This window comes from Palaemon carinicauda, chromosome 4 (assembly GCF_036898095.1).
Source record: "Palaemon carinicauda isolate YSFRI2023 chromosome 4, ASM3689809v2, whole genome shotgun sequence".
Classification (NCBI taxonomy): Eukaryota; Metazoa; Arthropoda; class Malacostraca; order Decapoda; family Palaemonidae; genus Palaemon; species Palaemon carinicauda.
The window spans coordinates 28,185,821-28,212,882 of NC_090728.1; the positions used below are offsets into that span (position 1 = coordinate 28,185,821).

Consider the following 27,062-nt stretch of genomic DNA (forward strand, 5'->3'; position numbering starts at 1 on the left):
AAGGGCTTAGAAATTCACTTTAATAACTGGTGTCCTCAACCCTCTCTCCCCTCTTATATAACTAAATGCTGTCCTGTGTTTGCTCTTATATAATTGTGAATATTATTGCTTTTACCTTTATTTTGAGGCCTTTGCTTGAAAAGCTTTATTTTAACGAAAGTAATGTTGAAAAGTGTGATGCTGTGTCAAGTTAATTTTCAAGCCCTTTCATGACAGGTTTTCTTCTTTAAAGTCATTCAGATTATTTTTATTGTGAATGCTCTCCTGAATATATTCAACATTTTATATCAATTGGATTTGATATAAATTTTATTTTATCTCCTTATTAAATTCGGGCCATTTTTTAAGTCAAGTTTGACGCATTGGACTGGTAAATATCCACCCATTTTAATTAATGAATAACCAAAGATCTTGAGGAATTCGTAGGCTTCCTTGTAAGTAATAAAATTTTAAGCACACAAATGTTCAGTGCTGACTGACTTTATATTTTTCTTTGAATTTTGTTTCAGGTTTTCAGGTTTGCTTGGTTTAGATGACTTATGTGAAGTTGATCAAGAACGTGGAACTTTCCTCCAGCAGCTCAAGTCTTTGGTTGCCATCAAGCAACTAATACTTCATGATACTACTCTATCGGAGGAAGATCGCCGTCTTCAACTTCATAATGTAGCTCTACCAGCAGCACCTGGTACGCAAGGTGCAGGACCACCAGCAGTCAGATTGGAGGACCTGTGCTTAACAATGCAGTATGCTGCCCCTTCAAAACACTTTGGATATTCTGCCATTGAATTGCGTTCAAGTGGAGCTGACCAGGAAGTAACCCTTGAAAATGTTGAAGATTACATTGACCTTACACTAAATTGGACTTTAGAAACTGGAATTAGAAGACAATTGGAAGCCTTTAGGGCAGGGTTTTGTCAAGTGTTCCCAATGAAGAAGCTTGGTGCCTTTAGTCCAGATGAATTAAGACTTATGTTGTGTGGTGATCAGGTGCCTGTGTGGACTAGAGAAGACATTTTAGCTTACACTGAACCAAAGCTTGGGTATACAAGAGACTCCCCAGGATTCCTAAGGCTTGTAAACATACTTGTGGAACTAACTGCTGATGAGAGAAAGGCATTCTTGCAATTTACAACGGGTTGCTCTTCATTACCACCTGGTGGGCTTGCCAATCTACATCCACGCTTGACTGTTGTACGAAAGGTAAGCCCCTTTTTATTTTACTAAGATTTTTTTTATGAAACTATATTTTGTTAGTATGTATTAAGGAGAAGCTACTGGTATACTGATATTGCTCGAAGTGCAGAAGAATGTTTACTAATTTTGTTCGATATTTTCTATTAAGAAATTCCAATCTATAAATTAGTTGTTTATTATATTGTTAATTAGTGGAGGATTTTGAGAAATGCACACTTTTCATACCACTTTATATTCTTGTACAACATCCTTAAGATTTATGTGGAATCTTTATTAACTCATAATTGTTTCCATTGTCATTGCTTCAGCTTTGTTTTCAAGTTGTGTGCGCTGTTATTTATTGCTGCAGGGTTCATATTTGTAATATTTAATTTCACAAGTGGTTGTACTTTACATGGACATTTAACTACCTATGTACCATGTCACTTCCCTAATTTTGGGAGGTAGCCGACATAAAAGAAAAAAAAACCTTGTTCCTCCTTTTCGAACGAGGGACTTGGCTGAGTTTTGTGTTGGTACTGCTAAGGTGGTGTCACAGCCCACCCTCCCCCGTTTTCCACCACAAATGAACCTAAGTATGCCGACTCCCCTACTGCCTCTACCTCGGTATTTACTAATGTGATCTAGGTAGCTGTAGGGCCTATCAAAACTGGCATTAACTAGATAATAAAAGCAGCATAGATATTTTCTCATTTATGCTACACTAAATTTTCAAGAACCTTGTAATGTGATATTCAAATTTTTGTCTCGGCTCCATTAACTTATGGTCTGGTTGGCAGAAGGTACAGTGTTAAAATCCTTTTAGATGACAAAGTAAATGATTGGAAGTGATATGCATAAGTCAGGATATTGCTCCCACACAAATATATACACTGCATGTACCAAATCTGCTCACATGAGCAAGACCTTTTTAGCTTAATATATTCTTGTCTGTATAGTTTTTGGGCCAATGTAATGCCTTTGGCATGTTTGGTTCTTAAACATAAGAATTATAAATACAGTATATAAACAAGTTGACAAAGAAATATGATGAACATACCTGAAAGAGATATGGAGCAAATTATTATTTACGATTACCATAGAGACTATTGTATAATTAAGCTGATTATCTAGTCTTCAGAAAATCATAGATTTTGGTGGTGTTTCTGAATATGGAGTACTAAAGTAAATAGCTTTCCCTTTTATTCTTAAAGAAAAAGTAAACCGGCACCCAGGTCAGTCAGAAAAGGGTTGTGTAAGGAACCAGACGTGCTTGCGTAAATACGTAAAAAGGACATTGTGGCAAAAAAAAAAAATCTTTTAAAAAACAATTTGAAAACCTGAAGCAGATGTTCTCATAGCCTAGTATACAATAATCTGAATTTCCAAAGTTCTAAGAATTTGAGAGTTGCACCTCTTGAAAGTTTATTCCCGAGTTACTTTACTCCCTCTGATATTTGTTTTCAAAACAGTTACTGTCCTTTCTTAAGTTGATGTAGCTATCCTGGAGGGTACTAAGCCTTGCATGGTGTGTCCCACTACTGTATTGACCAATTCTTTCTGACCTTTGGTCTCTGGGTTTGTTGCATTCGTATTTTTTTTGTATTTGCGTACATAAATTGGTTATTATAGTTCAGATTTAAGTATGATGCAAACTTTTTAATGATTAATCAAATCCTGGAACTCTCTCTGACTGCCCCAATGTTGTCTACTGTAATACAATATATGCTTTTAGGCAGTAGAATATTGTATTATGCACAAAACTTTGGTTTCTGAAACACAAAAGAGGTACTGTTCTGATTTGCCTATTTCAGGATTTCTGATTTGTATGTTTCAAGATTTGAGAAACCAATAACTGAAATTGGTTTCTATTCCTAGGGGAATGTGGTTTGTGGCAATCTATGTTATGACAAAAGTACTCTGCTAATCATATGCCCTACTATGAAATTGGATGTCATGAGAGTCGGGTCATATAAATTTATGGCTGGTTGTGGTAGGCAGGCATAACTACTTTTGTGTTCCATCAATCTGAATCAAGACTTGGATGATTGTATCTTTGATTTTCATCTTAGTACTTTGGCTAAGATACATGATGATGGAAAACTCCTTGTACTTTCTACTATTTTCAATACACTAGAGAGAGTGGTTAGATTGTTTCTCCTACTGATTTCCATGGCTCGAGTGTGTTTTTACTTTGTTTCGGAATCAAGCTTTGAGAAAATAGTGTTAAGGTAATGTTTTTACTTTGTTTCTGAATCAGGCTTTGAGATAATAGTCTTAAGCTAATCACAAGGCTGATAATTACTTGGATATAGTATACACTGATTATGCTGGTGTTAGAACTAGCAAGGTTGGTCATACAGTTGGTACATCTGATCATACCTTAACTTTTGTTAGTTATAAAGTGCGAGCAGACTGTCCCTAGTGTGTTTTATTATATAGGATATTAAATCTCAAGCAGACTGGAATGGCATTTTGAATCATCATTATCTTTGAATTTGTCAGTTGTATAAAGGATTTAAGTCTGTCTTTCTTAAATGAAAATATGGTCAGCATATTTAGTATTTATTTTTTTTTATGTTCCAAGATACTAAATCATGGGCAAACCCTGGCTCAGAGATGATTGTAGACTGTTATTTGGAGAAATATCTGGCACCAGCATTTAGCTAGTTCTTTGTTCTAGTTGCATAAGATTTTTCGTAATTCTGACCGTCCTTTGCATTCAGTTCTTTTGACTGTACCATGCTGCATGTAGCAGTAGGTATGCAGTCAATTGTCTTGCTTTTTCAGTCATAAGACTCAATACTTATCAGTAATATAGGATTTTTTATTCCAGTTTTATTTAAGCTGCAATCAGGCTGTGAAATTATTTTCCAAATCCAGTGGCTGAATCAGTGGAACTTCAAACATTTAAAATGGTTGCAAATGCTTTTCTGTCGAATAGGTTGACACAAGTCTCGTTTCATAGTTTATATACAGTATGACTGATATATCTAATGTTGTTCCTGATCTCAGTGTATTTGAATTTATTCTTAATTTCTCATAGTTTATTCATTCCTTTCCTCATGGCTGGTTTCCCTTCAATATTGGGCTTGTAGCATTATGCTTTTCCACCTAGGGTTGTAACTTGGTTAGTAATAATAGATGATGATTTAATATTAATAATCAGGCAACATTGCTAAAGTGGTCTTTAATATATAACAAATTACAAATAACCAGTTACTGTATAATATTAGAGTATTTTGCAGTTAGACATGTAAGGGTAATAAAAAAGTGTTGGAAATTACTCTCTAGATTACGTAAACCTTTAATGAACTAGTAGCCGAGCTTGCAAGCGTACGGAAATTCACTGTCATCCTGAGTAATCAAGTGATGCAATAGACCAGCTGAGCTGATACATTACCAATAACTAGAATGTAAGCGCATCTACAATATGAAATGCCATCTCCCAAATTAAGACGACATTGTTTAAGAGTTCTTACTTTAGCAAAAGGATGTCTGAAAGGATTCAGCAACCAACTGTCTTCTGCTTCTGATTCTAGATGCTCATAGGCAGCATTTCAACTCTATAAGGGGCAGTAAACATTCAGAACCTTTACTGAAAAAATACTGTAATTAGGACCACTAACCTGAGTGGAAGTTGGATTAGTTCAAGCAACTGGGTATGTAAGCCAGACTTACCACCTACTACAAATGGCCTAATTTTTAACCCAAAAAGGATCATTACTAACTTAGTTGATGAAGCCAGTACTGTATTGGCGTGTCACATATGGTAGTTATCAACTTGGAAAAAACTATTATTTTCTCTTAATTCCCCTTGTACTGAAAATTCTTCCCCTCTGCTATGAGAAACATGTGGCAATAGATTTGGTTAGAGTAGGAACTTTACCACTGTGTAGTGTACTTTTTGATTTCATAAGCACTAACATGAAACATATTTCCTTATGGGAGCTGTGATATACAGGTATTTTATTCCTCACAATGGGTATTTAGAACCCTGTTCTTTCCCTGTGCAGAAATGCTAACTAGTCGAGCTGGCAAGTGAACTTAAAATGTAATAAACACATCACAATATGGAAGGGTTATGTCTTGACGTAGCCCAAGTGATAGACACCGAAGAATGGGGGAAACTTAGTGTGCTACTTAACCATTAATAACTAGATTATCTATAATTTTACTTGGCATGTATAATTTGAAAGGAAAGAGAGGGTGAAATTGTTTCATGTATCTTTAGGGGTAAACATTGATAAAACAAGCTTCGGGAGAAGCAGGGATATAAATATCAGTATAGAAATAAAAAGTTAGATTATTTCCTAAGATCTAATAGGACATTACTGATTTGTACTGTACTTTTTTTATATGAAGTGTGTTGAATAAATTTACATTTTTCATTTTGTGGGAATGTGTTCATTTTACACTTCTGATTTGAAGGTTTTTATTCAATTAATACTTTCATGATTTGTCAGTTTTGAAGACACGTCAAGTTTGACGGCCTGATCTTGAAAATTATTTTTATCTAATTGACAAATCAAATTTATTTTCCAGGTTGATGCAGGGGATGGCTCATATCCTTCTGTGAACACATGTGTCCATTATCTGAAACTTCCAGATTATTCTTCTGAAAATATAATGAAAGAAAGACTTCTTGCAGCCACGCGGGAGAAGGGCTTCCATCTCAATTAAGCTATGAGCTATGATATATATATATATATATATATATATATATATATATATATATATATATATATATATATATACATAATTAAGACTCAGGTGTATATATTAGTAGAATTGTGAAAACTTGTAAGAAAATGGAAGTGTTAATTCATTGATAGTACTAAAGGTGAGTTGGAAAAAGTTTTGTGATGGAAGAATAATTCGAACGTTCTTCCTGGAGCATTCACGTTCTCTGAATATTGTTCCAGTTGGTAGGCTTACGTAGCACTAAATTTGAGTTTCGGTTACTATGATAGATTATTTTAATTCTATCTTTATAATTTGTGACCTTTTTTGTACAATATATGCGATAAGTGTTTGTGTAAATGTTATTGGAAATGTGACGACGACATTTTACTAGTAGCCCATTATCATTACCCTTATCTGAAGGGGGTAAATTCAGCCTTATTAGTAAAAAGATGATTTTAATAGTTGAACTATGTATACAGTGAACAGAACATCTTTAAATAAAAGCTTTATTAACACTACTTTTCAGTCAGGTTACAGTATGCACAAAGTTATCATATTTTCATTTGTGTGAAAGTGTTGAATGGCAAAATATCCATATGACTGGTAGTGATGGATATATTGGCCAGTTGTTGTTTTTATGTTGTCAATATTAGCTTATGTCTTTCTGTGATAAAAATTAAAGGCATTGCATAGGCAGCAAATTGTATATAGGTAAGTACATCACACAAGCATGCCACTGTATTAGTTGTTTTGATGTAGCAACAAAACTGTACATCAGCAGTGAACAATGACATTTCTTGTGGGATAACTGATTTTATGGGTGGACAGCTCCCATCCATACAGTGTGTTTGGCTAAGTGTAAAGGTTCATTCTAAATGTTGTTGACTGTTCTCCACTCTGCTTATTTGCAAAGATCTCATTAGGCATATCCATGATAATACATGAAATAGTAAGTGCTTGTATGTGATTTCCAAGTGTTCATGTCTAACCATCCTTTATTCCATTTGTTGATAACAAATGAACAACTTCACACTTCCAGTAGTGTTGTGGTATAGAATGGGAAGTTATACATTAGTGCAGAAAAGTTTTACTATAAATTTGGGTGGCTTAATTTTAATAGCTTAGTGCACAATTATGTAACCATGGTTCCTGTTTTGCATTGGCAACTGACTATGATATATGGATTTCCAGAAGTGACTGACTGACCTACTTAAGATTTTTCAGTCATGCTCTGTGTTGTGCCTTATATTTTCTTTATGATATTTCATGATTTAGCATAAGAGTTTTTGTTCATGCTAACTATAGTGTAAAATCAAAGTAACCTTTAGTCTTGGTTTGGTAAGTTTTGAAAAGGCTGAAATCAGTGCTTGGATTGTATACCCTTCTAAACCATTCCCTCTCAAAGCATTAGAAAGTAACTTTAAAGATACTAATGCTCTAAAATTATCAGCGATTGTTGTTAACAAATCAAAAAGGACATGAGAAGTCATTGAGGATTAACATTTCAGTGTCATAAATATTGTGATCTGATTTTTGTGGATTTCAAAATCAAAGTTAAGTAAAATTGAATGTGCAGTTGTAAGTTGTCACTAGATATCTGTATTAGTGACAATATTTTATATAGGTTTTAATGGCTCCAAGAGTAGTCATATTACTTATGATAATGTGCTTTCCTTATTTTTATTTTTTTGTTTTTTTTATTTTTAAATAGTATTTGGATGGTAGAGTCTGGAGTTTGAATGCTGATTACATTGTCTGCCAGCGCAATGCATGATGGAAATAAACAATTGTCTAGGTTCAAAAGTGCCTGTACATTGTCATGATGTACTTACAGAGGATCTGTCTTGCTGCATATATGAATAAATATATATATTATATGTGTATTAAGACATGTATACACATTTATGAAAATGTATTTTGTACGTATAATTTTTGTGTATATATGTAGTTATACATGTATACTGACAAATATATCTTTCTGTGAAAGGATACAAAAAAAGAATAAAAATATTATACGTTTAAATCTTTTTATTTACCTTAATTTCCGTGCTTTTTTCAATGTAAGGGAAAAATTTGTGGCAACAGACATTCTCATGAATTTATTTTACATCTGGTTTTCTAGATGTGTAAGTTTTATTTGTTCCTATACTAACAAACTTTCCTTTATGTGAATATTCTTTCAGCAGCAGCTGGAGGTAGCCATTAGACTTTATTTGCGAGGTGGCAACCCTGCCTAACCGCTTGGCGAGTAGACTGGGGGGGGGGGGTACCTAGCCACCTCTATGTATACCCTCACAGCGGTGAGAGATGCCACTTTTCTTTTGGCTCAGTGGAGATCGGATGTGTCGGCTCTCCTGACTGTTATTGGACGTTTTAGTTTTTGCTTACTCTTTACAGGTGTGCGTGTCTTCTTCTATGATCGACTTCACTATATGAACGTGTCAAGGGCGAGAGGGTGCCACGTGCGTGACCTTCATGTCATCGTTAGAGACTGACCTGCACTCTGTGCCGAGGGCATCGTTGCGAGCAGGGTTTGCCATGCGCAGAGTGTAGGGAATATTCTGCCTCCCAGTATGAGAAGTTTGGGCGGCGTAAGATGATGATGACTAAGTGCGGTTGGTCTCCCTCAGGGGCGAGCGGTGGGCGCTCTTCTTGCACCCCAAAATCTTTCTCAAAAGCTCCTTCCGGCGCGCTTTCTCACGAGGGATGCGCGAGTAGGAGCGCTGATTGCCTATCTCCTTGGCAATCCCCGGGTACTGGGGGGTTGTTGCTACTCCTAGAGGAGCAATTTCTCTTCCAGCAACTGCGGAGCCTTTCTCCCTTTCAGATAATGCTCCAGGTGTGGTCGTTTTTAGGGAGCTGCTGTGCCTAATTCAGTGGTGCTACGAGGGATCCTTCTCCGAAGTCGTCGACATCTCGTGTTCTGGAGCTGTGCAAGGTCCATCTGTCTCCTTCCCCTGGCCCTTCCACGCGTGGACGAGGTGATCGTTCACGTTCACCTTACCAACGATGACCTGCTGACGACTAACCCTCTCTCCATCCTGGGGCCTCGTCGTTCCTTAACCCTCAATCCTCTGTTTCTTCCCACAGGAACCTTCAGGTTGCATGTGTCGATCTTCTGGGAATCAGCGCGCCTTCCACCAGCAGCGCTGAGGGACAAGCATCGCCATAGCCTCTTCCTTCTAGAACTTCTACCCCTGATCGCCGTTCTCAACGATTGTAAGATCGTAAGGATCGTAGGTCATCACGATCAGAACGTTCTTCGCCTAGAAGACGCCCACGCTCTAGAGCTTCGCTCTCACGAGACCGTAGGTCTCAACGCTCTCTCCGGAGGCATTGCTCTTCACAAGGACGAGTCTCGTGATCGCGTTCTTCACGATCGCAAGCAAGGCCTAGACCTAGGTCCAGACACTCGCGTTCTAGATCGCCACGATCTAGATCACAAGGACTGTACTCGCGCTCATGAAGACGACGCTCATGATCACGAGGGCAGTTTGCGCTTGCGATGGTGTTTTTCACGAGAATGATGTTTTCGTTCGCGAAGGAGACGCTCACGTTTGTGAGATAGGCAATCTCGGTGTTCGTGCCGTTCTCGAAATAGAGCTAGACGCTCACGTTCACGAACATCACAGTTACGAACCGCGCATTGGCGATCAAGGTATAGATGTTCCTTGTCTAAAGGTACAGGTAGGCGCACGCGCAGTCCATTGGCGCGTGGCCCCTCAACCAGACCTTCCAAATTACCTCGGACCAAACCTGATGAGGAGCTTGAGCACTCCTCAGACATGTGTCCAGCTAAACCCTCGGTGCCTTTCACAGCATGGAGAGTTTTAGTGAAGCGCTCACCTACGCGATGCTTGGAGACGCGTCCTGCTGTGATACGTTCTCCTAATAGAGTAGTTTCTACTCATAGGCCTCCTTTGCTGACTTCGTTGGACGTAGGTGCTCCTCTTCGGCAGCAGGAAGGCACTAGACCTTCCTCTTCCTCTGTGGCTCCTAGTGCTCCTGTTGCGAGCACTTCTGCTCGTGAATCGCATCCTTTGAAGCATGAAGTCTGCGATTTTGCTCTTGAATCTTTCGATTTTACAAGCAAATAGGCAAATTTTGCGAAAAATTCGCGAGTAGATATGTGTGATCACAAGCAAGTGCAGATCCAATACCTCCCTCTCGCCCCTCTGTATCTTCCACCTCTAGTGGAAGTCACACACCTTTCCCAGAAGGGTTCAAGGAGCCTCCTAGGTTCACAAATGTGCCTATTAGTCCGGACCTTCCTCCGCGTCTGAAGGAACGTTTTCCTCTGGCTCAGAGGTTGTCTCCTCCGGCGACTGGACAATCCCTCTGGTGTTTCACCCAAAGGAGACACGGGACCTCTAAGGTGTACCTAGGGGTTCAGAGCTTCCTCCATGAGCATCGACTTTTATGTCCACTATCCTGAAGGCTCTGAAGGTGGCACCTCCAACGCCACAATCCCCGACTGTTACAATCGGGGCAACCCCTAGAATCCCTCTGGAACCCTTGTCGAGCTCGTCAGTTGGGAGTCAAGACCCTAGGAGGAGGTCAACGCAGACAAAGCTTGCAAATCACCTTCACCCCGATGGCAAGCTGAAGGCCATGCCACTTCTGACTCTTATATAGCGAACTTATCTTTCATGCTAGTGAAAGTAAAGGAAGCCATTACCAAGAAGCAGAAGAGACGGATGAGAGGCATAACTCCACCTCAAGCCGACATCATCCATCCTAGGACGAGTAGGGACATAAGCTAGCCCAGGGAGATCACGATCCATCCCTTCAACCCTCAAGACATTGAGGTAGTGCCCACGGATCAGCATCCGGTTTCTGTTACTCTAACAGAGGAGGAGCCTCAAGCTCCTACTGCCAAGGCTTCAACTAAGTCCTAATACATCAGTCTTCAAGGAAATATTTAAGATTCATTCACAAGGCATACCAATTCAAGATATTATGCTTCGCTCTCGCGACAGTTCCTCGGGTATTTACCAGTGTGTTCGCCCTAGTGTCATCTTGGGCTCGGAGGAACGGCATCCGTCTTTTCAGATATCTGGACGACTGGCTGATCCTAGCAGACTTGGAGACGACCCTTCTCCGCCACTGAGACATGCTTCTCGAGTTTTGTCAGGATCTGGGAGTCCTGATAATTAACGAGAAGTCATCACTGCAACCCTCACAGAGACTGGTATACCTTGGAATGATCGTAGACACCATGCTAGAGAAAGTCTTCCCATCAGACGAAAGAGTACACAGGCTGAAGGAAGTGGCTGTACCCTTCCTCAGGAAACAAGTTCTTCCAGCCTCTCGTTGGTTGAGTAGACCACCTAACCTCTCTCATCAGTCTTGTTCCAAATGACTGATTCAGGAAAAGATCCCTGCAGTGGCAGCTCAAGTTCTTTTGAAACCAATACTCTGACCCCACCGGACACCAGAGTTCCCATAACTCAGGATCAGGTGACGAATTTGAGTTGGTGGATGGTAGAAGAAAACCTTCGCCGAGGCCAGAATCTTCTCCTTCCCCCTCCGGATTTGATGTTCTTCACAGATACGTCAAAAGAAGGGTGGGGGGCTCACCTGCTGCACCATACGATCTCTAGCCTTTGGTCGAATCAGAAAGGTACCAGCACATAATTCTTCTAGAGATGAAAGCAGCTTACCTGGTTCTTCATCAGTTCCCACAGTTGCTGGCAGGTCATTTTGTGGTGTTGATGAGTGACAACACCACAGTAGTGACTTGCATAAAGAAACAGGGCGGTACCTTTTCACAGCCTCTATGCCATCTTGGAGTAAAGGTCCTCAGATGGTCAGAAGAACATTCAGTGGCTCTAAAAGCTAGATTCATTCCCGGCAAGAGGAATGCGCTCGCAGACAATCTGAGCAGAACGACTCGGACAGTAGACTACGAATGGTTTTTGAATCATCATATAGCCAACAAAGTCCTGACTTGTGGGGTTCCCAGACTGTAGACCTGTTTCCAACATCTTTGAACAGCAAGCTTCCGCTGTACTGTTCTCCAGTCTCTATGGCAAAACTCATTTCAACAACAGTGGGACAACATCGACGTGTACGCCTTTCCCCCGTCTTCTGATGAGAAGACTGCTTAACAAGACAAGAACGTCCAAATATCTAATGATGCTCTTGTAGCTCTGCTATGGTATCATGCAGTGGTTTTCAGACCACCAGCAGCTTCAAGTAGATCTACCGAAAGAACTCCCTCCGCGACCAGATCTACTCAAACAGCCACACGCAAACATCTTCCACAAGACCATGCAGTTGCTTCGACTTCACGCGTGGAGGCTATTCAGCGTCTCCTCACTCTTAGAAGGGCTTTTCATGACAAGTTGCGGAACGAATGTCCGGACATTTGCGTAGGTCCTCAGCCTTGGTCTACCAGGCAAAATGGAGTCTTCTGTGGTTGGTGTCATGGGAGGAAAATATCTCCACTCGATGCCACTATTCCAGTAATAGCATAGTTTCTTGTATACCTTCGGGAGGAAAAGCTCCTTTCAGTATCAGCGGGAAAAAGCCATCGCTTAGCCATAAGCCTTGCCTTCAAGCTGAAAGAAGTCAATATTTCCTCCTTGGAGTTTTCTTTACTCATACGGAGTTATGAGATCACTTGCCACCAGTCAGAGATCAGGCCGCCTCCTTGGAATGTGGTTCACGTCTTTGAGGTCCTCCCTACGAACCATTACGCCATGAAACTGACCGAAGTCTTACTATGAAGACTGTGTTGCTGCTCGCTTTAGCTTGGCAGAGAGAGTCGGTGAACTTCATGGCCTCTCGTATGACATAGCCCATTCGAGGAGATGGGGAATTGCCCATTCAAGGGGATGGGGAAGTAACGCTCGCCTTCATCCACGAATTTATTGCCAAGACTCAAAATCCGGTGGTATTGGACCATAGATTTGGGCCCTTTCAGATTGCGAGTCTTCGTTCTGTAACCAACGACCCAGATCAGTTGTTACTTTGCCAAGTGAGGAGTTTGAAATACTATCTTAAACACACTGCAGCAACATGGCCCAGATTAACATCTGTGTTTCGTTAGCTCAGGGAGAGTAAAGAGGAGGATCACCAAGAACACAGTTTCCTCCTGAATTCGCCAAGGGATCGAAAGAGACTTGGCTCCAGATCCTCCTCAGGATCGTCGACCTAGAGCCCATGACGTCGGGAATCACTACTTCCCTGGCGTTTAAACGCAACTTCGTGTTGCAGGTTCTCCAAGCGGGCGTGTGGAAAAGACAAACCACCTTCACAGCCCATTACTTAAAAGACGTGACCCACAGGAGACTCGATATGTTTACCATCAGTCCTGTGGTGGCTGCTCTAACAAGTGGTTCAAGATACCTCAAGCTCCTTGATGGACAAGTAGCAGTTGGTTGAGGGCATTGGTTACCCGGATTAAGACTTGGATGAATGAGAAGAATGTCTGGCTTTCCTTTCTTCATCTTCCCCTCCCTTATGGTACAACACTGTGGGTACAAGCTAGCTTCAACCTCTGCAGGTAATTATCACTTCCCTTGTGTAACCTAGCATAAGTTATAAATTGTTATACTGACTGTCCCCATTGCTTTCTGCAAGGGGGCAATTGAATAAGTCTTGTTGCTTTCCTATATAAACTCGAGACGTTCATACAAACAACAACCTCTATTTTACTACATTGCACAGTCCGCGAGTATACTCACTTTGTATTTGTTCCGTAACTGGAATACAAACCACGCTATTTATTAGGGGTTATACTTTCGGCGGAGCTGAAATGATGAGCCATTAAAATTTAGCGAGGGTTAACTACCCACACCGTTAGCTAGCGGGGCTAGGGGTGGGTTAGCTTGCTACCACTCCCGTGCAAACCTGTGATTTAGTCACATTACTTTTGGCTCGGATCAAGAGCGGTTGTTTCCTCTCTCCCTCCTCGCCTATTCTGGACTGCCATTAATTTTTGTCTTTTAACTTGCTTTTCCTATACTTGTATATATATATATATATAAAAATATTCTTAATGTTTGTATATATGTGTATAGAAATGTGATAAGTATCCTTTTCAGTGTTTGTGCTGTGTGTTTGATGCATATACGACGACGACACTTGCGTACCCTAGCAAGGCCAGCACGGTTCCACTTCGTGGGGAACGACCTCTCCCTCTTTGGTCCATCGGTCTTCCCGTCGGCATATAACTGTTAACTCGGCCGCCGCAGGGGAATCGTCGTTGCCTGGACCCTCTTCATTCAACTATTGTCTTCGCCTTTTCCTTTTTCCTACAGGAAACATGGATTTTTGAGCGAAGGGAATGTGACCTCTCAAAGATTGACTACGGTCTTTCTCTTCTCGAGGTCGTTCACCTTTACAACAACAGCGTACTATTGGGGAAGCTCCTTTCCCATGCGCGGGTTAGGTTGTTCTTTCGATTGTTTGTCTCAATTATTTTTAGTGAAAATATAATTGTATTTTAACTTTTCAGCTTTTCTCCGTGGGGAACGCTTCCCTTCGGGGTATCAGTGGTTCTCACTATTAGTGAATATTCTTAGCTGATTTAAATAATTGTAATTCTGTTTTTATTACAATTACTCCACTCCCCCCTTCTCCCGTGAATGTTTACTGGGGAAGGAAGGGCGCAATACTTAATTCTGTTGTTTCCTCGGGGTTCCTCTTCGGAGTTCCTCCCTAAGGAATTTGTTAATTATTTTTTTGTCGGCGCAATACTTAATTCTATGTTGTTCCCTCGGGGTTTCTCTTAGGAGTTCCTCTCTAGGGAATTTCTGTTAAATAATTAATTTTATTTTTTCCCAGTTAAATATGCAGTTTTTCTTCGTTCGACTAAGAGTGCCGACGAAGCAGAGCTACTCTGTTCATGCGTGGGGAATCTGCTGTCACTGCCGTCCCTCAGAGGACGTCGTCATGGGCGTCATCCCTTCTCTTAGAAGTACTCCCGTGACAACATGACCAGCACTTCAGATCACCTTAGAATGCTAAAGGAGGTTCGCCTCCAGGGGTTGGACAACTTCCCTTCCGAGGGAAGTTTCCTCCTCAGGTGTGAGGTGGTTTCTCCCTTCAGAGGGAGAACTTCCCACATCTTAATAAATTCATAGTCTCCGACTGCTGTTGCTGCCTTCGCCCACACTTCTCTCCTCCCTTGCTGAGTTCTCTTCCTTCAGGGGCGGAGCACGGTGTTGGCAAGTCCCTTCTACGAAGTGCTTACCTCTCTCGTTCGCGAGAGAGGCCACTCATAGAGACTCCTCTCCGGAGGATCGCTACTGTTAAAGGTCAGCTTGCTGATCCACCGGCCCTCAATGGGGGAGTTCTAGTCTCTTCTACGAAGTGTTCACTCTCGTTCGCGAGAGAGGCCACTCATAGAGACTCCTCTTCAGAGGATTACTACTGTTAAAGGTCAGCTTGCTGATCCACCGGCCCTCAATGGACATCTTCTAGTCTCTTCTATGAAGTGTTCACCTCTCTTGTTCACGAGAAGCCGCTCATAGAGACTTCTCTAAGGAGGATCGCTACTGTTAGAGGTCAGCTTGCTGATCCACCGGCCCTCTTGGGCGTCATCACGGGTGTCTCTCGAGTCTCTTCTACAAAGTATTCACCTCTCATTCGTGAGAGGGGCCACTCATAGAGACACCTCTTCGGAGGATTAAGCAGACCTACCAGGACCTACCGATCTACCAGCGCAACCTTGCGATACAACGTAGTCTTTTGGACTCTAACGCGGACCTTTTTACGGTCCCCATCGGTGGATGTTCGCCCTTCCAAAGGGCACATCCCAGTTCCTGATCGTCCTGCCAGCTGACCTACCGATCTACCAGAGCAACCTTACGCTGTAACGTAGTCCTTTGGACTTCGGTCCTGGACTCTAACGCGGACCTTTTTACTGTCCCCATCGGTGAATGCTCGCCCTTCCAAAGGGCATATCCCAGTTCCTGATCGACCTGCCAACCTACTAGCGCTACCTTTACGCGTGCCAACAGTGTCCCGTGTGCGCGCGCTCCAACAGTCTAACGTGCGCACGTGCCCTTCGACAGTTCAGCGTGCGCGCTGATGATCTTCCATGCGCGGGCGCCAAAAATTTTCCGCGCATGCGCCAATAGTCATACGCACGCGCGCCAACAGTCTCCCGCGCGCCAACAGTCTCCCGCGCGCCAACAGTCTCCCGCGCGCCAACAGTCTCCCGCGCGCCAACAGTCTCCCGCGCGCCAACAGTCTCCCGCGCGCCAATGATTTTTCGCATATGCGCGCGCCAACAGTCTTCCGCTCTCCCGCGAGGTTGAGCGCAGATGGTCTCCCGCGCGCGAGCGCCGGTGGTCTCCCGCGCGCGAGCGCCGGTGGTCTCCCGCGCGCGAGCGCCGGTGGTCTCCCGCGCGCGAGCGCCGGTGGTCTCCCGCGCGCGAGCGCCGGTGGTCTCCCGCGCGCGCGAGCGCCGATGGTCTCCCGTGTGCGCGAGCGCCGATGGTCTCCCGCACGCGCGAGCGCCGATGCTCTTGCGGATGGCTTTCCGCAAACGCCAATGATCTTGCGCACACGCAGCCTAACACGCGCGCCGACGGTCTTCTGCGCGCGGGCGCTGATAGTCTCCCGCGCCATTGGTCTTCCTAACGCGCGTGCCAAGTCTCCACGTAGTACTCTCACGCACGCGCCAATGCACCCGTCCTTGCGCAACCAGTCACGCTTCGCCGCATTCTAGGGAGAATGCACAAAACTACACAGTGCCATACTGAGCGGCAGCGCTCTTCCGCACCTTCCTCCGCAGTTACGTTCTCAGATCCAATGCGCCAGCTCTTGTCAAAGAGTCCGGGCTCGCAGATCCAATGCACCAGCTCTTGCCTGCTCTCCAGGCAGAAATTGAGCACCAGCATCATCCTGTGTGCCATCGCTCCAGTACTCTCCTACACACTCATGCAATAGGCAGTAAAAAGGAATAAAACTTTTTGGACAGGTCGCCATTGCCCCATTCATCCCCGCAGACACATAAACATTGCCACCGGGAAAGAGGAATAAGGCTTCACAGAAGGATTCAAGATCCCGAAGATTTCATCCTACAAGGGGAATCGAAACGGGGAATCCTTGGTCCCTGTCTCATCTGAAGTTTCTTTTTTCCTTGACAGACCACAGTCAGCAAACAGGAAAGCATCAACAGTCTGATCTCTAGAACACTCTTTGCTGATGGCTAGTTCACAGTTTACTGATTGCTAGGTCGCCGATCACCAGATCGCCAATTGCTAGCTCAATGCTGATCTTTGACCTCTAGTCCCTCCAATGACTAACGATCTCCAATTGCTAGCGTTTCCAATCACCGATTGCTAGTTAATAACCAGTCATCAGCTTGCTGATCACTAGATCATCGATGGGCAGCTCATCTTTCTTCGATCATTGAACTCAGCTCGCTGATCTCTGACCAGCCCATCTTCAGCTTGCTCATCTCTAACCAACCAGGGGGGACCATAATAAGCTTGCTGATCTCTAACTCACCATCAGGTCACAGACCACCGATTCATCGGTCATCGGCAATTTGCTAGCAGTTCGTGACTCGAACTTACTAGTCAACCTCTTCCTGTAGTTTCCTAGATCAGAAGGTATACAACATACTTCTTGCTACTGGCCATTCGCCATCACACTAAAGTAATCGGCAAACGTTTGACAACCCTCATAAACGGCTTGTCGACAGGGAACTACCTGCGAGCACTCTCCAACTGCACAGTAACCACAATACCCAACTGTTAACCATTGATTAACATTCACCAGATTGATTCTATTTTAAGGAATAGCATCAATCCCATCAGGCCAGATGGTAGGCTAAGCGTTGCCTTCCTTCTGTTAGTTTAAGGAATTCTCTCTCAAAGAAGAATTCTTACACTGGGTATCGCGCCTGATCCTTTACGACACGAGTCAAGACTCCAGCGTCGACAACCTTCCATGCAAAAGGATCCGCAAGGAGCTGTCCCTTTGGGTCGATGTCCACACCAAGTTGGAGTTCGAACAAGGGCTAAGACCTCAGGTCTTCATTTGCACACTGGACCTAAAGGACACTCACTCCCAGGTCCAAACCATCCATTTAGGAAGATTCAGTCTAGACAAACAAGAAACACCAGTTCAAGGTACTGTGCTTCGGTCTTTCCACTATACCCATCCTGGTCTCACAGGATCAGCTTCTGTCTCCTCTGTCTCGGGACGACTGACTGACCTTAGCAGACTCAGTGGCAACCTTGCATTTCGGGACGACTGACTGACCTTAGCAGACTCAGTGGCAACCTTGCATTAACACCGGAACTTCTGAAGTCTTTTTACCAAGATCCAGTGAACAGGTTAAACCTATGGAAGTCTTCCCTACTTCCCTCCCAGAAGACTGGTGTATCTGGGAATGATTCTAGACACCAATCTCCACAAAACTTTCTCGAAACGAGAACAACTCCCATTCCAAGAGACTTGAGTCAGAAAAAGAAGAGAGGAGGGACCATAGTGCTGCACCACACGACCTCAGCCCTCTGGACAGAGCCCGAAAGTACCTTCACTTAAATCTCTTAAGAGATGAAGACCAACTTTCCGGTCCTTCAGCAGCCTCATCGGTTCCTAACAGACCACTCAGTGATGTGATGGACGACACACCACACACCGACTCACATCGACAAGCAAGAAGGAACTTGCTCGTAGACTCTTCCCATCTAACAGTATAAACACACAGATGGGCCTAAGTCCGTTCGGTACCACTATCAGCCCGCTTCATTCCAGACTGGAAGAACGTGCTCGCCGACAATCTGTGCACAGCACCTCAGATAAGGTATACCAAATGGACTTTGTATCGCCTTGTAGCCGACAAAGTCCCGACTTTACGAGGTCCTCCAACCAGGGGTCTGTTCACAACGCTCCTGAATCTCAGGCTGCCGTTGCTCCCCAGCCCTAGACCGCAAGACTCTCTGGCAACAACGGTGGGTACAACAATGACGTTTACATCTCATCCCTGTTTTATCTGGAGAAGGACACTCAAGAAGGCTAGAACATCGGTCAACCTCTCAAGGACTCTCCTAGCTCCGCTATGGCCTTATGCAGAACGGTTTCCAAACCTTTTGCAGCTCCTGTTAGAGCCTCCAAGAGAACTCTCTCCACATCACAGACAACTGACAACCCACTTCGACACCTACCACAAGCTATAGCTTTGCTATGATTGTACGCCTGGAGACTACCCAATATCTCTTTGCGAGAAGGTTGTCTAGATATCTGAGGAATTCCCCAGCATCAGTCTACCAGCCAGTATAACGTCTTGTGTGGTTGGTGTCATGTGAAAGTGTCTCTCTCCACTCAATACCTCGATTCCAGCAATAGCGGAATCCCCGAGTATATACAAGAGGAAAAGACCCCTATTCAGTTCAGACAGGTAAAAATGATCACTCAACCTTGATCCTTCACCTTCAAAATGAAAGGAAGGGACACCCTCTCATCGATAGGCTTTTCCTTACTCATACGGACTTACAACTTGCCTTTCCCCAGTCGTCCTTCCTCTCGGAACATGGTTCAGATTCTCCGATCCCTAAAGGGACCTCCTTATGTTCCACTTCACCAAGCAACAAATTTTCTCCTGATTTAAGAAGACAATGTTCCTACACACTCGGACAGCAACCATACGAGTCAAGGAACTTCATGGTCCCTCTTTCGACATAGCCCATTATTGAGAAGGGCGAAAGACAATGTTCAGTTTCGTCCCTGAGTATGTCGCCAGACACAGTCTCCAGAGGTGACGGATCCTACACAAGTCTCCACTCGGTAATGAACGATCTAGATCATCCGTTACTGTACCAAGGGTAAGGTATGAGGCTTTACCTGAAGAAAACGGCAACAGCCCACCCGGGTTCCTTCACTTGTCATCAGCACTGAGAGAGACTAGAGGAGGATCACCGAAACATCATCTCGACATGACGACTCAGTGTCAGGGGCATAACTATGACCCTGGTCCTTCTTAACAGATTACTCTGTGACGCAGGTTTAACAAGAAAGGATGTGAATGCTCCAGGTAACTTTTTATAACCTTTCTCCTGCAAGACATGATCCACAGGAACTCGATACGATCTCTATCGGTCCGGTGGTGGCTACACAACAGCTGGTTGTATACCTCAAGCTCCTTATTGGACAAGTAGCAGAATGTTGAGGGCACTGTTACCCAGTTTTAGTCTGCGTGAATGAAAAGATTTGACTGGCTCTTATTCTTTCCTTCATCCCACCCTCTTGTGGGAAAAGCAGCATCCTGGGTTCTCTGCATAAGCTGACCTCAACCCACTGCTGGTAAACCATGCTCCCTTGTGTACCTAGTATTAAGCTAATACTGTTGCGTCCCCATACCCTGGTGAGGTGGTATTGGGAAGTCTTGGTTACATCAGGTTTTTCCTACATAGACTCACAATAACTTTACCTAGACAGTCACACTTCTGCACGTCTCAACACACAGCTTGCGTAGGCCGCGGACCTTGAGTAGCAAGGTTTAGCGAGGCCAAGGACTCCTTATTTTTTAGTACTAACATACTCAGATAAGGAGCCCCCGGCCAAAGCCAAAAGCCAGATTGGCGGGGACGTCCACCCTTCCTAATGGGTGAGTCACCCCTAATAAATAGCGGGGTTTGTATTCCAGTTATGGAACAAATGACAAATTTGTAGATAATTTGTATTTTTCCTAACTATACAAACCTTAGCTATTTATACAAACTTGCCCGCCATCCCTATCCCCCTTGAAGTCCTACCTCCAAGCAAAGGGACTAAATCACAGGTGTGTGAACGGGAGTGGTAGCAAGCTACCACACCCCTACCCCCGCTAACTAGCGGTGTGGGTAGTTAACCCTCGCTAAATTTTGATGGCTCGTCATTTCAGCTCCACCGAAAGTATAACCCCTAATAAATAGCTAAGGTTTGTATAGTTAGGAAAAATACATTATCTACGAATTTGTCATATTTCAGCAAGGTGTCAAAGTTTTCCCTAGACCACAGTCATATACTTTACTAGGTAAAACCGGGTCAATGTCCATGCCAGATCTAGGACTTCCACCCACCTAAGAGTGAGTCATCCACATAGATAATGGTAGGTTTGTTAGTATGGGAACAAATGACAAATTCGGAGATAATTTGTATTTTTCCCTAATACAACCCTGGAGTTATTTATATAAATTGGCCCGCCATCACCTGTCCCCCAGAAGTCCTGCCTGCAATAAAAAGTGACGTCTCTCACCACTGTGAGAGTATATACAAAGGTGACCCCCCAGCCTGCCCGCCAAGCGGTTAGGCAGGGTTGCTACCTCGCAATTAAAGTCTAATGGCTACCTCCAGCTGCCGCTGAAAGAACATCCACATAAATAACTCCATGTTTGTATTAGTTAGGGAAAAATACAAATTATCTCCAAATTTGTCATTTTTATGGTCCTAAATGTGCAAATTAGTTCTCAAGTTTCTCCAAGTCTGAAGCTGAACTAGTACTCATTGATTTTCTGGACATAACATTGGTCTTAATGCTCATTCTTTTCAATGCAAAGGAAATATTCAGCAGCCTCGAAGTCAGTCTACCATATCATAATGTTCCTTACTCCATTATATTTCAAGCATTGAAATCTCCATAAGACTTCTTTATCCTGAAATTCAGTGTGTTATACCTCTTTGAAGAGAGTGCTTCTCTACTTGAGAACTGATTGCAACACATTTACCCTTATGGGATGACAGCAGATATCCTTGAAAAGCCTAAATTCTGTTCATTATACTTTTTTTGTTAAGACATCTCCAATACCAAGTCCTCATTATTGTTGAGAATATTTTAGGATTTGTCTGACCACATTGTTGGTGTTTTTGTTGTACTTGCCATAGTTCAGGATTGTCTTTGGTATATCTCCAAGGTTTCTTAAAAAGCACATTATTTACATACTAGTTAAGCATAGTTGAAATAGAAACATCCTATACAAGCCCAAGATATTAGGTCAAGTAACCCAATAAAGAAAAGCGTACAAATGTAAAGAATAGACTGAGAAAATTGTTGGCCAAATCATATAGTTATATTGGCTTAACACCTAATGCTTGTTAAAATTTCTTGGAAATAATGTCATCAAATGTAATGATACGCTGTCTGGGTTTGACGTGAACTTGCTCCGTGCATCCCAAGGTAGTGCAAACACCTTAGCATGAAACACATTACCTGCAAGTGTGTAGTATACATGATAATTGGTCAGAAAAAAATGCAGTATATCTTAAGTCTTCTGATATAAAAATTAATTGCAACCTTAATTGAAAATTTTCATTAAAATAATGGGGTATAAGGAAAGACCCTGATCAAAATTTTACACTGAAGCAATCTGCCTGTGGTTTCCCACCAAATTAAACTATTTGTCCCTACAGGAATACAAACTGTTGTCCTTTTAATGAGTGTAAGCCTGCCCACTCATCAATCAGCAAGACTTAACACATTTAACTGATAATCTTTATCTTTTTCAGTGTACAGACAGGTGGCTGTGTCCAGGTAAAACTGATAAGAAGTGTTGGAGGTTTATAACAAAGCCTACTGTTCATACCCATCTGTGAGGTTTTTTGCAGGAGTCATGACAGTTCTGTCATCCCCATGTAACATGTACATGTTGGGGCTGCCTCTGCAGTGGGCTGAGTTTGCATAGTATGCCAAGCGGGACACCTCGTTATCAGCATTGACAATGCTAAAACTAATGCTAAAGAAACTATAGCTCCTTTTCTTCAGGCATTGCTCATCCTGCTGTCTCCCCCCAAGGTTCTTCTAGGGACAGGCCTTCTAAATTATTTCATGAAGGAAAAGACTTTGGCCTTCCCTTGGGGTGATGTAAGGGAGAGTGAATGCATTGCCTTCCCTACTTTGCCTTTCCCTTGAGACTCCTAGTTCTGTTCAGACAGACGACAATGACCTGAACCAAAAGAAGGTATGGCTTTCCTCGGGCATCACTGGTGCTAAGGTGGCGGGAAATTTATCGAAGATGTTGGCTGCTGGTAGGACTCCTGAGGCTTCAGAATCTTCTGCTACACTTGTGGGGGTGCTGGATGGCATGTCATCGGTTGATGTGATCTCGATTGAAGAGGAACCTGTTACCTCTTCATCTGAGGAAGCGTCACTAGTAGCCCCAAGACCTCTACCCTAAAGATGCCTAGCAACAAGAAGAGACATTATTATTATTTTTGGGCTCAGCCATGTCGTCCTGATGGAAGGTTCCTTTAGGCAGCTTTCTAAGGGATATTTGGCTACAGTGATACTCCCAGAGAATTACCCACAGGTTTCCAAAATTCTAACTCCTGGCGCGAGTATCCTTAATATAACTTTTAAGGATATCTCATAATATCAGGGGACGTATTTCTTGATACGACACATGGCAATCTTCACCACAAATAGAGTTTTCGCTTTGAGGGGGAAGAATGGCGAAATTGAAGGGGAGACATTATCAAGAATTATTACTATGCAATCTCCAGCATCTTTATCCTCTGGAAAGTTGAGTATTTAATCTTTCCTATGTATAATTTTTGGCTCCCTTCTCACAGTTAAATTAGCATAATTTAGATGTGTTTAGTGAAGCAGAGCCATCACCGGAGGCGGCCATTTTGGACCGCTGTCGTACGCCATAAATGCTTTATTTAGTTAGTAGTACATCGTCCCCGGTATTTAGCTTTAATGAATTATAGCTACTTAGGCAAATTATACTAGTGAAGATAAGATTCTGTAATATTTCCTCTTCTGTTAAACGTTTCGATATTATACGATAGGGCCTCGGTGACGTAGCGTAGCCGAGATCCCGACTCGAGTTAGGCTAGCCTTATGCGTTTTAGTATACTTTAGTAACGTTATCCCCATTTATCCTCTTGTATCGTTTTATTAATTCAATCGGAGATAGCACATCTCCTAGAATTACTAACATAATTCGATACTAGTCTCTTTTAGAGATTTAAGGATGAACCCTTCTTTCCCTCTGAGTGTCGCCTAATACCCTTCCTTCCCTCTAAGTGCCGCCATTAGGCGGCAACCCTATCTTTGGTCTTGCCATAGGGTAGTGTACTCCAGCTTGACTGAGATAGTGTTTCTGTCTATCCTCTTTGCTGGTGAGTATCCCGGCTTTGAATTACAACAGTAACTCAAGAGTATTCAGTCTTGTCAGCAACTCTACCGATGGGGGATTAGTCATTCCCCTGCCGGTTTCACAGTTGCCGGCATAGGAAGCCCGGCTTCCCTAGTCCACAACCGAAAGTGGTAGTACAGTTGCCACCACCTTCTCCCTTGTGGTCTAGAAGACATCTCTTATATCCGGCAATGCCTTAGCCTGAGGAATCGTTATTCTTCTGCCGCCCAGGACGGCGCCAGCATAGGAAACTATGTTTCCTTGTTTTGCTGCTGACAGTGGGAGGCAGACGTGCCGCCTTCTTTCTATGCAAAAATATGAGACCCTTTCCCTTCCCCTTCTGTCCTTTAGTGACGGCCTGGCCGGTATTCTACAATCTCCCCGCTTGCCGGGCTGATTACGATGCCGGCCGGGCTCCTACAAAGGCGGCTAGATTGCCGCTTCGACCTTTCCCCTAATGGAAGCAAGGCTCCGGGAAAGGTTGTGCCGGCCATGATGGCTGCCGATGGGAGACCCATTACCACTTTGAGTATTCTTCAGTCCTCTCTTGGACTGCCATCCACAAACCCTGTAACCGGCAGTGCAGCCGGCAATAGATATTGTGGCTGGATGGAAGCTAGAGTGAATACATTCTTTCCCCTTCCATTTGAATCCTCATTCTGGAAAGAAGGCAGTAGAGACAGTAGTCCCTACAACCCTTATTATTGTACTAAACTATAATACAGTAGCCCTTCTATCCATTCTTTCTCTTTCTCTGTCGGTTAGTGCCGCCAGGTACTAGCCTAGCCGGTAGTAAGCCGGCCGAACTACAGTATAAGACTATAAAGTAGCCATTATTCCTGCACTATAGAAATACAGCAGTTAAAAAACTACAGTATATAATATACAGTAGCATGATTTTCCAACATATTCTGTGTATCCTTTTACAGTCCACTGGTGAGACCGCTAAGCAAATGTTGAAATGAAGTATTCCTTCAACATTCTGATGTAACCTAGATCATCAGAACATAAAATTCTTTACCCTACAGTATTAACATTCACTTGTGGGAGAGTTAGTGCTAGTATACACTGACTCCAGCTCTGCGTACGAGAGTTATTCCACCCTATATTTCCCTAATAAGGAAATTTTAAAATATTAATATTGAGGGAGGTCACAGCAATTGCCTGGACAGGAAACACAGGTATGTGTCTTTCCTATTTCCTTTCTAGCTTACTATCCTAAGCTATAATTATAATAGTAATGATTACTATTTACTACATGTGAATAATTATCAGTATGATAAATTACCCCATACTCATTTCACTCTTTCCTTCCTTACAGGTGGAGGGCAAGGTGAAGTGTGCAGCCCTGTTCTGCAACCACAAAAGTAGGACCTTTTATGGGTACAAGATGTGCAGGTCTCATGCTACCCGCTGCATCGTATTTGGATCCCTGAGGTACTGAAACCCGTATTTTTAGCTTATATTATATCAATAATATAAACAACCTAATACTCATTCATCCTTCTCTCCCTTACAGGAGGAGCCGATGGCGAAGTGTGGACGGGTGTTCGGCAACCACAAGAGTAAGAACTTTAGTGGGCATACGATGTACGGGTCTTATGCCCCTGCCGCATCATATCTGGATCCCTGAGATCGGGGACCCAAAAGGTCACTCCAATCGTTTGACCTTGCTGACCGACGGCTTTGTAAAAGACATCCCTGACACTATGAAGTCATGGGATACAGCAAGGGAAACCCAACAAAGGTGAGTATGAGGCTTCCAGAACTTTCACAGACCTTACATACCTAACAAATTTTGAAGTGCCTACTGTTCCCTAAGGCTCAATCAAATACGTTTGTGCCTCAGGCACAGGTCCAGCCTCCCTCTATCCAATGGACGGTGGACACGGATATCAACAGGCACTGCAAGGCTTGGATATCCACCAAGATCGGATGTCAGAGGCGTCCATTGACACTAGACAGGACCTACTGCAAGAAGGCCCTGTAAAAGGAGTGGTTCAACCACCCATGGAGGAAAAAGGATCCGTTTCGACGATGACTGAGACTCACTGTGCCGGCATATTAACTTATGCCGTCAACCTCTCCAACCCCAACTCCCCAACTGTCTAGACAGTTCGGCAGGAACGAAACGCTCCTAGAGTCGATCCAGCAGATGCTGACACTGTTCCGGAAGGAACAAGAGGAGAATAAGCAAGATCTCAAAGAGAGGAAAAGAAAGGTACAGGGAAGGTGGTTTCAGGGGCTCCGCTAAGTCCCCTAAAATATCTGTCCTCCCTCACTGTTCCGAACCAACCCCTGGGGGTAGACGGAACACATGCCCAGGTTGAATAGGAAGCTTTATATCTCCTAGAAGTTGGGGCCCAATCCCCTTGAAGAGCTTCAATTCTGGCCCAGCTTTCAGTGTACGCAGATTGCTTCGTGAGACTACGAGATGAACCTACATCCTGCTAGGAGGCTATACCGAAGGAAGTCATTGTCCTCGAACATGACAAGGCCCAAGCCATCCTTACCAAGACCCAGAAAGGGACCGGATGTAATAACTCCAAAGTCTCAGCAGTGAACAAGAACCTTCCAACCATCATTGCTCCTTCCTTATGAGCCTTCCTCCCTTTCGGGGATAGCCCTAGACTGTGTTAGAAGAGCAGTCAAAGAGGGCAAACCCTGCCCAATCCTAGAGAAAGGTCTTTAGCTATGCCCACCTGCGAGGAGAAGTGGAAAGAAGTACATCTAACCTTCTCCATCTCAAAGTTGGATCCGGAGATAGCAGGTCAGCAGTTTAACAAGAACCTTCTAAACTTACCAAACCATCCCTTGAGAAGGGAACAGGAGACGAAAGATAAGCTTATCGCCTCCCTGTCTCGTCAGAACTGCCTAAGAAATGTGTGCAGGCCTTTAGTAACGCCCCACCCTTGTGATGGATTTGTAGGTGTTTTTCCTCAGGTCAAAAAAGGACCGGTAGAGACCATGTGTTTGCCGCATCAACGGTCAAACACAAACCTAGAAAACTGATTTCATCATGTATCTGGGGCACAGACCCTTTCCCACAGGAAATGGTCCAAGAAGTCATTACCAAAGCCACTACAGAGAATGGGAACCTGCTCCAAAAGTGGGGCA

At 43.4% G+C, this 27,062-nt stretch overlaps 1 protein-coding gene across 15 annotated transcripts in view; it reads left to right on the forward strand.

Moving 5' to 3' along the window:
* Positions 1 to 7,882, forward strand: part of Ufd4 (ubiquitin fusion-degradation 4-like) — a 217,093-nt gene extending 209,211 nt beyond the window's left edge. For all 15 annotated transcript variants that reach the window (XM_068372086.1, XM_068372084.1, XM_068372087.1 and 12 more), the window contains 2 exons: positions 510 to 1,200; positions 5,719 to 7,882. In XM_068372086.1, coding sequence (XP_068228187.1) covers positions 510 to 1,200; positions 5,719 to 5,856 — 829 coding nt within the window. In that variant the 3' untranslated portion in view covers positions 5,857 to 7,882. The remainder of the gene's footprint in view (positions 1 to 509; positions 1,201 to 5,718) is intronic.
* The last annotated feature ends 19,180 nt before the right edge of the window (positions 7,883 to 27,062 follow it).